The sequence below is a fragment of the Gopherus flavomarginatus genome, chromosome 4, assembly GCF_025201925.1.
Source record: "Gopherus flavomarginatus isolate rGopFla2 chromosome 4, rGopFla2.mat.asm, whole genome shotgun sequence".
Taxonomy (NCBI): Eukaryota; Metazoa; Chordata; order Testudines; family Testudinidae; genus Gopherus; species Gopherus flavomarginatus.
The window spans coordinates 110,506,528-110,520,045 of record NC_066620.1 but is presented as its reverse complement, the minus strand read 5'-3'; the positions used below and the strand labels follow the sequence as shown (position 1 = coordinate 110,520,045).

At 39.9% G+C, this 13,518-nt stretch overlaps 1 protein-coding gene across 7 annotated transcripts in view; it reads left to right on the top strand.

The window, feature by feature from the left end:
• ECT2L (epithelial cell transforming 2 like) overlaps positions 1-13,518 on the top strand; it is a 56,596-nt gene that overhangs the window by 32,063 nt on the left and 11,015 nt on the right. For 5 of the 7 annotated variants that reach the window (XM_050949515.1, XM_050949511.1, XM_050949508.1 and 2 more), the window contains 6 exons: positions 652-799; positions 2,090-2,163; positions 2,812-2,968; positions 3,900-3,965; positions 9,471-9,559; positions 10,189-10,361. In XM_050949515.1, the coding sequence (XP_050805472.1) occupies positions 652-799; positions 2,090-2,163; positions 2,812-2,968; positions 3,900-3,965; positions 9,471-9,559; positions 10,189-10,361 (707 nt within the window). The remainder of the gene's footprint in view (positions 1-651; positions 800-2,089; positions 2,164-2,811; positions 2,969-3,899; positions 3,966-9,470; positions 9,560-10,188; positions 10,362-13,518) is intronic. The other 2 variants (XM_050949512.1, XM_050949514.1) reach the window with 2 other exon arrangements.

Below are 13,518 nucleotides of genomic sequence, written 5' to 3'. Positions count from 1 at the left end.
AATTTAGACACGATTAATCTTACAAAGAAAAATCAACATAATCATGTTTTTATTTTCCTTGCAAGTTCTGTGTACATTTCCCATTCCTGTAGTTTAAAAAAAATTAGTTGCAATTCAGACTGTTAGAAACAGACCCCAGGCCAACATTACACAACAGTCTCACATTCATCGGTGCTATGGTAGCTACTTGGAACTGGGGCATCAGTACCTGAGAAAAGAGATGTACTGTCTGTGAAAAAATATATGTATTTCCTTATGCAAAACTTTGGATTGCTTAAAAAAGGTGAGCATTGTCAATCTTTCAAGGCAGTTAACAAAGGGCTGATTTTATAAGTCACCCACATTAAGGTTTAAATGATAAAGAACTTATATTTATATCGGACTATCATCCAGACAGATCCCAAAGGTATACAGAAATCACTTCACATCACTCAACTGCCAGCTCTGGGACAAAAACATGGCAATTGTTTAACCACTTACATTAACTCTAAACTGCACTCTAGGACAAGAATGAGAAAACTGTATCCAATTAAAACTAGAGCGGGATTTATTTATTTTTTTAACACCAGAAAGAATGTAGTTATCCAAACAGTAATTTGGCCAGGAAACTGTTGAAAGTCAGACATCTCTCTCTATTTATTTCAAATGCAGGCAGTTTTTAAATGAGCTGACAGAAAGACTTCGGGAATGGAGTCCATCCCAGTGCTTGGGTGAAATATTCACTCAATTTGGCTGGCAGCTTCAAACATATACAAACTTCTTCAACAACTACACTGTCATTTTGAAAACCATTGATATGGTAAGTACTATAGGACTGTGAAAATACAACATATACCAGTCTAATGCTCACATTTATTTTGTTGGAAATGCAAGCTAATATTCCCACTTAATTTGGTAGAATAAGAATTCGGTTTAATGAATTATGTTTCTTTTTATGGAATCCATTCCAATATTGATATTCTTGGCATACCAAAACAAAGAAAATTCTAAAACCCAGGAAAATACCAGTCACACTACAGAAGTTGCATGAAAATCAAAGGGATGATAGTCTAATTAAGACAATTAGCCTCTGCTTCTTTGAGGTCTTTATAGGGTTAAATTTGCCTGATTAAATCTGCCATTTAACACCTGTAGTGGATGAACATTACTGATCAAGATTTTAGAAATGCCCATGCAGTCAACTTGCATGAACATATACTGTAATGTATGTACAAGGTAAGGTTTGCTTGCAAACATAGCTGTATCTGTGTGCAAACCTTGTTGTGCACGTGCATTGGAGTATTTGTGTCTCCCAATTAAAAAAAATCAGCATGCCTTCAAAGCACATGGCACATGTACAGAGATAGAACCTTGGTAGCCACAAGTTTTCTTGTTTAGCCCTGCTGTAAATCTGCAATGGATGCATTTAGAGATGTTACATAATTCCAGCAAGAGTGAGTGCTAGAGTTTACAGAGACACTTAATGTTGGCAGAACTAACATATAACCATCCATTTATGCCCCCTTTTCATTTTAATATGTGCCATTAAATGTAAAAAAGATCATCATTCAGAATTATTACTACTACACCATTTGAACCCCCAACTCTAGCCCTTTGTGATAAAACCCAGGGAACAAGGTTTGCTTGAGCACAGATGCCAGAATATGTGTCTCACTGTTCCCTTGCTTAATCCATTCTTGCAAGTTGGAGAACTTAGGCTTGGAGAGACATGCTCATCAAGTTCCTGATCCTCATTTCTTCCTGCCAAGCGAGGCAGATTTGTACTCGCTTTCTCTCTAAGGTTTAGAAGGTCACCCAGCCTGAGAACAGGAATTTCAGTACCGTTGCAGTTACTGTTCTGGAGGATTGATTGCAGACTACCAAAAGACAAAAGATACTTTTTGGGGGAGAGATGTTAAAAGTTTTGATTTACTCTTCTTGATGGATCACATATCCCTTTAAAGGATACATTTGTACTAAATTCTGTTACAGTTGGGAATGTAAAAATCTTTATAAAAATAATTTTAATGACAGTATGAAGAAAAAATCTCCAGTAGGCTGGTCTCTGATAATCAAGTTATATTGATGAACAAACTTCTACCTTTCACAGTGCAGAGAGACCATTCCTTTATTCTGTGCCTTCCTGAAAAGACATGATAAGACTGTTGTTACTAACATGATGAGGTAAGGTCTGTGGTTTTCTCACTGTGACATAACAAAATCAGAATTCTGGGCTTTGCATCAGGTCCACTGTGAGTATCTCAACCCACTTCCCCCCCAACTCAATTTTAAAAGCAGTATAAACAAAATAATATTTAAATGAAGTCTTAGTGCAAATACATACACAAGTCATAGGAGATTATGAGTTGGCCCACAGAACATTTGTACAGTTGTAATTCTTCTTGCACTAAATGGATCCAGTATTCATGACATTTCTATACTTTCCTCTTACCTTCCACATGGGTTCTCTACCAAAGCATAAGGACATGATCATAAACTATGAAGAAGTTTGTCAGACCAGATTGGTCAGATTTTTAATTAAAAAGACTCTGGCTTTGAATCAGTGTCATAGTGGAACGTTAGCAATTGCTGTGTTATTTCTTGCAGTTGAGAGCCAGACACTTGAAAAAACTTAACTGATTAGCAGACTTCTCAAACTAGTAGACAAACTCATCGTGTGTGTGCTTGGCACATTGCTTCATGCTGATACTTAATCCAAGACTCTCTCAGTACATAAGCATCAGAAGTCACGCTGTATAATTTACAATACATGTATCACTGAATTACCCAGGTTCCTAGCTAACAAATGGATTATATCTATGTGAAATGTAGCCTGCAGGAGCTGCTGCTATGCCCTTCTAAAAGGTTTGAAGAGTATCTTAATCTTCTTTATGCTCTGAGACTGCACACTCCTTCAGAACACACTGACCGTGAAGATTTGACTGCCGCAATCAAGATGATGAAACAATACAAGGAATACATAGATCAGGTTTGTCACCACAGTTGTCTATGTTCTCTCCTTTCAGTGTGGTATTCTTGCCTTGTCTTAGGAGGCATCCATATGGAGCCAGGAGATTTAGGAGAGAATAAGGCCATGAGTTGCTTTCCATCTCAGGTACCTTTGCTGGGAAGAGCTGCTTCCAAACTCCAGTCCCAAAGCCAGGAGGAGACAGAGCAGTCCTGTGAACTCTATTCTCTCCTCATGACCCAAGTTTCTTTACAGTGCTTTCTGAGGGACTTTGTAGAAGCCAAGACATTTTCAAAGTCCCAATTATATCCAGTGGTGGTTCTAGGTTCGCACAGCAGTGTAAAGAGAGTATAAAATGGGCATAGTCCCCAGATGAATACCACACACAAGAGGGATTTTCTCAGATGGCTAGGTGCTGCTGGAACATGATAGGGATGAGGGCGCTGCGCACTGCAGCTGTTCTTTCTTGGTGGATGGCCCATACTAACAACTACACCAACAGCCTTACTCCTCCTCATCCTCTATTTTCTATGGAAATAGAAGTTAAGCTGGTTCATCAGGCATGAGAAAACATTCACCAGCTGGTAGATTTATTCTGTAACAAAGTGCCAAAAAACCCCAACACCTCTCTACACACACAACACAAGTTCAAGCATGAGGATTTTGTCAAACTCTTTATGTTTCCTGGGACATTTTACACAAGTTATTTTCTTGATCAAAAGTCACTGTGGTAAATTTAGTTTAATCAAATTGCTGTCTAACTCAAAGATCACTGTACCATCTAGAATTCCCCCTGAATAAATTAGGGTCTGTTATAAAGCCCATTGAAGTCAGTTGGAGTTTTTCCATTGATTTCTGTGAAATTTAGATAAGACCCTTACACAGAACACAAGCTCCTCTTTTTCCAACCTTTGTGAAGTTATTTTTGGTCTAATCTTAGTTTATTTTCTAGCTAAAACTGAACAGGAGCAAAGATGAGCAAATGCTAAATGCACAAAGAATCATCCAGGGATGTCCTGTAAGTACTTCATTTTCCTTTCGAACACTTTAAAGCATTTAATTTCAGCTCTGATTTATAACAGCACCTACCCCGCTGTGAGTTCAGATTTCGGTCGTCCTTCCGTTATTAGTCTTGTATGAGCACTCGAATTCTGGCCCCATTGAAGTCAATGGCAAAATTCTATTTACTTCAGTGGGGCTCTGATTTTATCTGAGGTGTGTATATATAATTCCACATGCATAATCTACTTGCAAATGAGTTTTACAAATATGACATTTTAAGAGGCTTTTCATGGCCCTCTCTGGTTGGAGACTAAGGCAGACTTTTGCTCTGAGGCTGGGCCCTTCCTCAGGAAGAAAACTGGGAAGGGATCTTATAAGGATACAGAGGGTAAGACCCCTCCCCACTTTTATGAGGGGTTTGGGCTAGGGAGTGGTGAAGGACAGTGCTCGCAATCAGCTTTTAAAAGGGACAGCACAAACTTTTAAAACCTCTCATGAAAGTCTCCCCTCTAGATCCTCTAAAGAGGAGAAGAAATCTCTAACTAGCTATGGGAATAAAGGGAAACAAGAAGACTTTTTATCAATACATTAGAAGCAAGAGGAAGACCAAGGACAGGATAGGCCCACTGCTCAGTGAGGAGGGAGAAACAGTAACAGGAAACTTGGAAATGGCAGAGATGCTTAATGACTTCCTTGTTTTGGTCTTCACTGAGAAATCTGAAGGAATGCCTAACATAGTGAATGCTTATGGGAAGGGGATAGGTTTAGAAGATAAAATAAAAGAAGAACAAGTTAAAAATCACTTAGAAAAGTTAGATGCCTGCGAGTCACCAGGGCCTGATGAAATGCATCCTAGAATACTCAAGCAGCTAATAGAGGAGGTATCTGAGCCTCTAGCTATTATCTTTGGAAAATCATGGGAGACGGGAGAGATTCCAGAAGACTGGAAAAGGGCAAATATAGTGCCCATCTATAAAAAGGGAAATAAAAACAACCCAGGAAACTACAGACCAGTTAGTTTAACTTCTGTGACAGGGAAGATAATGAAGCAAGTAATTAAGGAAATCATCTGCAAACACTTGGAAGGTGGTAAGGCGATAGGGAATAGCCAGCATGGATTTGTAAAGAACAAATTGTGTCAAACCAATCTGATAGCTTTATTTGATAGGATAACGAGACTTGTGGATAAGAGAGAAGTGGTGGATGTGGTATACCTAGATGTTAGTAAGGCATTTGATATGGTCTCGCATGATATTCTTATCGATAAACTAGGCAAATACAATTTAGATGGGGCTACTATAAGGTGGGTGCATAACTGGCTGGATAACCGTACTCAGAGAGTAGTTATTAATGGTTCCCAATCCTGCTGGAAAGGTATGACAAGTGGGGTTTCGCAGGGGTCTGTTTTGGGACTGGCTCTGTTCAATATCTTCATCAACGACTTAGATGTTGGCATAGAAAGTACACTTATTAAGTTTGCAGATACCACCAAACTGGGAGGGATTGCAACTGCTTTGGAGGACAGGGTCATAATTCAAAATGATCTGGACAAATTGGAGAAATGGTCTGAGGTAAACCAGATGAAGTTTAATAAAGACAAATGCAAAGTGCTCCACTTAGGAAGGAATAAATCAGTTTCCACATACAGAATGGGAAGAGACTGTCTAGGAAGGAGTATGGCAGAAAGGGATCTAGGGGTTATAGTGGACCACAAGCTAAATATGAGTCAACAGTGTGATGCTATTGCAAAAAAAGCAAACGTGATTCTGGGATGCATTAACAGGTGTGTTGTGAGCAAGACACGAGAAGTCATTCTTCCGCTCTACTCTGTGCTGGTTAGGCCTCAACTGGAGTATTGTGTCCAGTTCTGGGCACTGCATTTCAAGAAGGATGTGGAGAAATTGGAGAGGGTCCAGAGAAGAGCAACAAGAATGATTAAAGGTCTTGAGAACATGACCTAAGAAGGAAGGCTGAAAGAATTGGGTTTGCTTAGTTTGGAAAAGAGAAGACTTAGAGGGGACATGATAGCAGTTTTCAGGTATCTAAAAGGGTGTCATCAGGAGGAGGGAGAAAACTTGTTCACCTTAGCCTATAATGATAGAACAAGAAGCAATGGGCTTAAACTGCAGCAAGGGAGATTTAGGCTGGACATTAGGAAAAAGTTCCTAACTGTCAGGGTGGATACACAGACTATAGTAGCCCTGGGGCTGGCCTAAGAACAGGAGAAGTGTGGAATTCCACTCCTGGGTAGGTAAAGGCACCAGGCCTGACACCTGAGGGGATGGACTCAGACACCCGGAAAGGAACAGGGGAGTAACTGCCTCTAACCAAGATAGCACCTTATCCCAGCAGGTGTTCCCTTTGAAACCGCTGCTTCTCCAGGTTCCAGTGTAGAGATTACAGATTAGACCATTGCTATCTTTCCATTGCAAAACTCCTATATCTTATCTGTCATCCAAGACCATCTTTATTTCAGAAGAGAGACGGGAGAAAATAGGAGTGGTGCTTGGCAAATCAGAGCTAACAAAGTTTCTGACTCAACTACTGGCTAATTGGTCTCATGAATACCCAGCACAATTCTTTCTTTGTTGCAATTGTTGGCTGGAAGCAAATTAGTATATAAAGATCTTGATCCAGATCCAGTACTAGATCTCTTGGTGAACTCATTCTCAATATTATTTAACAGTTACTTGATGTCAGGTCCAGATACAGATACCAGACTCCATATAAGGGGAAACATATCTGGACTTCTATATGAGTTGGGGAGGTGTGGCCAAAAGAGGAGACATGAAGTAATATAAAACTTGTCTCATGCTATGGAAGAGTGAGCTTGATGGTCCACTTCCAGCAGATGATTCTTCAGAAACATGGTGTATATATAAAACAGATAAGGCGGCAGAAAACCTTCAGCACTGCTTTGAGAAGCAGCCTTGTTCATGCCCTGGGCAGAAGCTCTCACTCTATTCCTTAGGATTCTGTACGAAAAAAGGAAAGTCATGGCTGACCAGCTCATCAAAACACTTAAAAATCAAGGGAATGCACATTATGTGCATTACACACCAGGTTGAAAGCCTCTTGAAAGAAAACAGGTTCCTCAAGTCCAGTGGAAGAAACAAAAGATGTGGTACATGAGGAATGGGGGTCTGTGGTCACCAAGAGGGCTAAAAGGCCTGTATACCTCCCCTGCCCTCAACCACTGAGTAAAGAAAATTGTAAAAGGAACAGACCACAGTGATTGTAATCACCTAATTAAACTCAGGTCTTGGCTCTCAGACCTGATTTAGATGTAACTGGAACCTCCTCAAACTTCAAAAAACACAAAACGTAGTGTAATGAGAACCTATCCTGACCCAATATCCAGTGCTGCCTAACCCATCAGCTGCGAACCTGAGAGGCTGCAACTAGTGTCACTCATTAAGGTGATAATCACCCTCCTAGACTACTGAAGAAAAAAAATCATAAAATGTTTGTGTTATGAGGATTAGATGTTGGTGTTAGAAAAGACAAATCAGGGCAAAGTTAGCTGAAGCATAGCACAGTCTAATGTTTTTACAAGAAGGCTCACACACAGGGCGCTAGGCCAACATTTTTTGGAAACATAGGTCAGAGACTAGAAGCATATTGCACTAAGAAACTTAGGAGAACGTTGCCTCATCGTTACATAAGATTCAGGAGTACTGCAGTTCTTATCAGTCCTCTGGCAACATGCAGATTCCTGTAGTGATCTTGATCTGTGTGCTACAAGTTTGAATAAAACTACTGTTCAGTTTACAGCTGCCAGGCCCCTCTCTCTTTTCAGTGAAAGGCTCTTGCCTACTCACCACCTCCTTCTCCAAAAGGGTTTCAGAGACTGGCATATTCTTAATGAAACTTCAGTTCCATGTTCTATCAAACCCGGTAGTTGTGTGAACTAAGCAGGCCTCCATCCCCAATGTCACCACAGTCTTCCTCAGATAATAGGGAGTGATATTGTTGCCCTCCCGGTTGAATCCAAGCATCCTAAGGAAGTGGAAGTGCCTAAATTAGTTGTGAACAGAACTTACAGAGCAACAAAGATGTATATGGCAGAGGAATACAAGCCTCAGCTACAATTCCTCTTGTTACTATGCATTTTCTGAAAAGAGCTGTAATTTTGTGGGCAGTGAGGTCATACATCAAACCGGGAGGTCTGTTAAGCTCCTACAAGATCTTCCAGCTTTGTCAAGCACTGCAGAGTCAACCCCCTCACCTCGGCTGTCAGCATCTGGTGTTATTGAATGGGGTGCACTAATAACCCTTAGGCTCCTTTTCAATTCTATATAGGTAAATTGAATCCTTCCTCCTCCCGAGGGATAACTTGCTGCTTTCTGCACACCACTGTGAAGGCTGTCTGACATGGAGGGGACAGACAGGAACAATTCTGTCTTACCTGTGCATTTTCATTCTAGGACCTTTCACGCCAGACGCCCCTTTTGAAGAACAGCATTATGCCCATTTTTTTTTCTTCCTATTGCTCACTTGTTAAGTGCTTTGAAAGGGAAAAGATGTTTCCTCCAGGATATCCCTAAATTTCATGTAAAATCTCTGCTGCACGTGGTTTGAATTGAACAGCACTTTCACACTTTGGTATACGTAGCATTTTTCAGCATTGGAAGTTATCATCCTGGGGAGTTCTTCCTAAGGTGTAGCCCAGGCTCAGAGCAAAGATGTGCTTAGCCCCTAGTTGGTGTGGAGATGGGGAATGTCCTACTGTAAAGTGACTGACATGGAGAATCCTAGAATGAAAATTTACAAGTAAGTATTTCTTTTATGGGCCAAGCTCCTTGGCCAGACTATATCTCTCATGATACACCACAGTCTCCCCTCAGGGCGTAAGGAGAGGGTAACATCATGGGAGTCCCCTGTGCATGTAGGCTGCAGTGGGGGACAGCTCATACAAAAGAGAATGGGGATATGAGTAAATCAGAGTACAATAGGGGTACAAGTCTCATGAGGCACCACAGCAGGATGTCCAAATTATTTTGGTTTTGGACTCTGAATATTTCAGTTTTTGGGTGTTTAATGAAAAATTGAGATTTTCTGTGGAAAGCAGACATGAAAAAAATCTGAAAAAACCCAGCTCCCCCCCTCCCGCATTTGTTGAAAATTAGTGGACAGAAAATTTTCAGCCAGCCCTACCTGCAACATTTGCTTAATTAAACGTGCTAAAAGTGGAAGCCAAGGGTGACTCACTTAGCCATGTCAATGTCTACTTCAGTTGAAATGTATTTCAGGAGAAGCCACAATTTGCAGGATTTTTTTTTTCTGCATCTGGTAAATAACCAAAAGATATCTGACAGTATTAATCCATTTTAGAGGCACTACCCAAATCAAAATACTGGCCACAAAGGAGGCCTAATTAATAAAAAAACAACAAAAATAAATAACCCCATATTCTTATTGTCAGTCTGTTGTGACAATCTTGTAATTAACATATCAGGATAAACTCTAAAACCAAAGTTTGGTTTCCATGTCTTTTAATCCTATAATGTTTAATTCACAGAATTTATTAGAAGCCAACAGGTACCTGATTAGAATACAAGATGTAACCCAGTTTAGCTGCTGTTCTGAGGAAATCTGTGTTTCATTCAGGTAAACAAATATATTAAAAATTACCAAAGGGGGGAGTGATAAACAAAAAACCAGACCTCACAGGTGACTGGTTGCTAATTTAGAGTTGGAAAGAAGTTGTCCCAGGGTCCTTGCCACTGTGCCCTGAGGAAATTTTGGAATGGAAAGAATCAAGTGGAGTTACATATTCCTATGGAGCACTGAGGAGAGGTTATTAGCATTAAGTGGTTATATCTCACTTCCATCAACTTCCTGTCAAAAAAGTTATGTATCCCTCAACTCTATTAGCTACAGCTTAAGGGATTCTTATAACCAACTATGAGAATGAAGCGCAAGTGTTCGGTATCACCAGAACCCGAAGTTGTAATTGTAGCCCTACATGTATTTTACTTGCAGTGTAAATTAATATACTACAGAATTTAAAGATTCCATCATCACCACTTTCATTTCCAAGGTCAGGTCAATCTTCCCTATGTTACTGGCCCCTTCCCAATTTTCACTTAAAAGACAGGAAAAACATACTGATAATATATTGTAGCAGTACTGGATAACACCGATGTAGCTACACTAGTTTTCAAAAGTCTCTTATAGATTTCCATATATTTCAAGGTTTAAAGCATACAAGTAATTTTTTTTTTCCCTTTTGGCAGGGTCTATGAACACATCAGCAATCTTAGCCTTTTTCTTTTCAACGATGCACTTGTTATTTCAAACCGTAGCATCTCTTATATGCCATTTGAACGGACCCCAAAAACAACTTACCAGTTCTTGGCAGCAGCAGCTCTTCACAGGCTTGTTGTAGAAGACATTCCACGTTCAAAATGTATGTTTTATAACATTCCTCCAGTGATCAATAATGTTGGTTTAGAATGTTCCTTCTGTGAGCTATAATCTGCTGTTAGTTTGTTTTATTGTCATTGAATTTGACCTACATAAGAAGTAATGTAAGCATGAGGATAGGCCATTTGTATTTATGTGGTGAGGTGTAAGGTACCAAGCTATAGTTCTTTAGTGTTTTCCAAAAATAGATGGACTAAATCCCCATACACAAGTTCAGCTAACACTACGCTTCAGGTAATTGTCACCCCTTATCCAGACCCATGTTGAGTAGTTCTGATCATTACAGAGTTCTGGCTTAGGGTCTGTCCACAATGAAGTTTTATTTATTCTTTCAAATTCTATTTGATTGCTAAATGACTTGAGTTAACTAATGTTTGTACGTTAGTGTGGAAGAGCCACAAGCATGGAGTGCAGGGTAAACCAAAAGTGTGTGTATCCTGGAACAAGCATGTGTGAAGTGTCCCGACTGCCACATACAGACTAATTTCAGTTAATTGGCAATTAAGTTAAAAACTCTAGTGCAGGCCTATCCTTGCATGGTTTCTTCCCCCCCTACATCCCATATAGATAACATTGTGTGAACATGTGTTTTAAGCTATTAAAACCCCTGGCCTCACTTATGCCAGAGGCTATCATCATCCACCCACAGAAATGCAAGAGCTGAAGCAAAAGCCAGCAGATGTCAATGGAAGACAGCAGTATTGCATTCTCCCACTGCCATAGTGCAAGGCAGTAAATCAGCTTAACTCCCAGGCCTGTTTACTTTAACTTCCAAATTACTATTACCAGTATTTTCCAGCAGTCAGTAGGGACTGTGATTTTTCATGGGACCCTGAAAGCAAAGGAGATACAGAACAGAGAACAGAACACAAGCTTGCCTAAAGTCTTTCTGTAATTTAGCAGCAGGCAGAAGAATATAGAGTAACAGGGTTTGCAGAATGCACCTTGCAGCTGTGTTGTTCTCTCTCTCTCCCTCCCTCCTTGAGGCTCCAGAGGCTTTAGACTTCACAGATAGTCCCACCATTAGGGCTATAGCTGGAAGTTTTTTCGATGCTAACTTTTTCAGCAAAAAATACAGACTCATTGACACCAAAACATTTTGTGAATTTGTGTCAATTTTACCACACTGTTTTGGATGACAAAGCCTAAAAAAAATCTGAAAAAATTGAAGTGTTCTGTTGACATTTTCACAAAGAAATGTTTTATTTTTTTTATTCAAAATGTACTTCATTTTATTTAAAAATTAAAAAGATTGAAGAATTTTAATGTTTTTTGTTTCAGCTTAAGCAGAACACTTCATTCGGTCCAAAACAATCTTTTTTAGGTTTCGATTCACTGAACCTTTTTAAAAAGCATTGATTTTAGTTTGACCCCAAACTATTCCTCTGCCCCATTTTTCAGAATTGTCAGCAAATGAAAACATCTGTTATTCACCTAGCACTAATTAGGGCACCCTTCAGAGCTAACCCTTCCATTGCTCCTCCTTAAGGTCTCCTCTCAGCAGGTGGATTGCTCTCACTACACATTAAAAGCTTTCACTATTCAATAACTATTTCTGATATCTGGACATTTTGGCTGAATTTTACCCCAATACCTGAAAAAATAATTCAAGTTTGATCCTTTCCCCATTCAACCATAATGAAATATCTGAATTAGCTCTTAATCAAATCAATTCCTCCCACCTTTTGTTAAGCAAAAGTGGCTTTTACTTAACACCTATATTAATTACAGCTGTACTTGAAACACTGAAGAAAAGGGTTTTTTTACCAGATAAGTGGGAGGAATAATATTTTGAACTCCACATAAACAAGCAACTGGGCTAATCAGTCCCTATACAGGGAATCCCCTTGACGCATGCTTAACTTTCATTAACATTAATGAATGTTGTAAGGAGTTGTATGGATGAGGAAAACCTCTCCCCCTGCTTCCTGTGTCCATTTTTAAATGAGAGGGGATTTCTCAAGTCCAATAAAGCAAATACCTAGAGTGCCCACAGATAAATGTCAGTGCCAGGTGCGCACTATTACATCTGCCAAAATCATTATAAATCTAATAGCATAGAAAGCAATTTAACACCAGTAGTGCATACTTCAAACAATCTGGATTATGTTAGTGAAATGCATAGACATAGTTGACTTCTATATTTAGGGGTGGGGACCACACACTCGGTTTATGTTATTTAATCACCCTTAATTTTTTGTTTCAATTTGCAGTATGTTTACCACTTAAAAATCAGTATTAGCATACAAATTATTGAATGAACAGAACCAAGCACTTTCATGTAACTATGAATCAGGTCTCCTTGGTTTTAGATACCTAAACATGCAATGCACACATCAGACAAATCCATGGCTAAAGCCTGTCCCCTTTGCCCAGCTGCTTGAGCACATTCCACTCACATTCAACTTTCCTTGTTCACTCTGTCACGCACCTGGGCTTGACACAGTCAGTGCTGTACACTGCACAGACCCTTGGGAAGCAGCTCTGATCTTATGTTCACTTGCTACAATGTTACCGGTGCTGATAAGAATGTCTAAGTACCTGTGTTTCTGGGGCAAATCTCTTATTTTACGGGCTAGTAAAACTGAAATGGCCCCAAGCTGAAGCTCTGCTGGACTCCCCTTATGCAGCCCATGTGAGGAAACTGACCTGGACACAGTGCCTAGTGTCACTGCTTGCCCCCCTGCCCCTGAACATTGTTGCACAGGGAGGAAGCAGGGCCAAATAGAAGGGAGAAAAAATCTGACCCCCCACACCATGCATCACTTCTGTGATGTATCCAGTTTGGGGAGGCAATGCCCTTCATACCCCTCCCAATACCCACCCACAGTAACATGCTTAGTAGCTTCTGTCTGCGTTTCACCATCCCCAAGAGCCTAAGCAACCAGCAGATTAAAAAAAATAAAATAAAAAAACCTTAAACCGAGAAGGCCAGAATCCATAGTTATATTATGTTAGCATAGCTTCCTCAGATGGCCCAGTGCAGGTCACTGGAGCTATGCCTATACACCAGTTTAGGAGAATGTAGGGTTGAAAGTCAGCATATACTTAGATTTCAAACTTTTAGCAAACATGATTCCTAAAAACATGACTTAACACTGTCCAGTGTCTCCCCTGTGATATCTACCTCACTTTGTGGG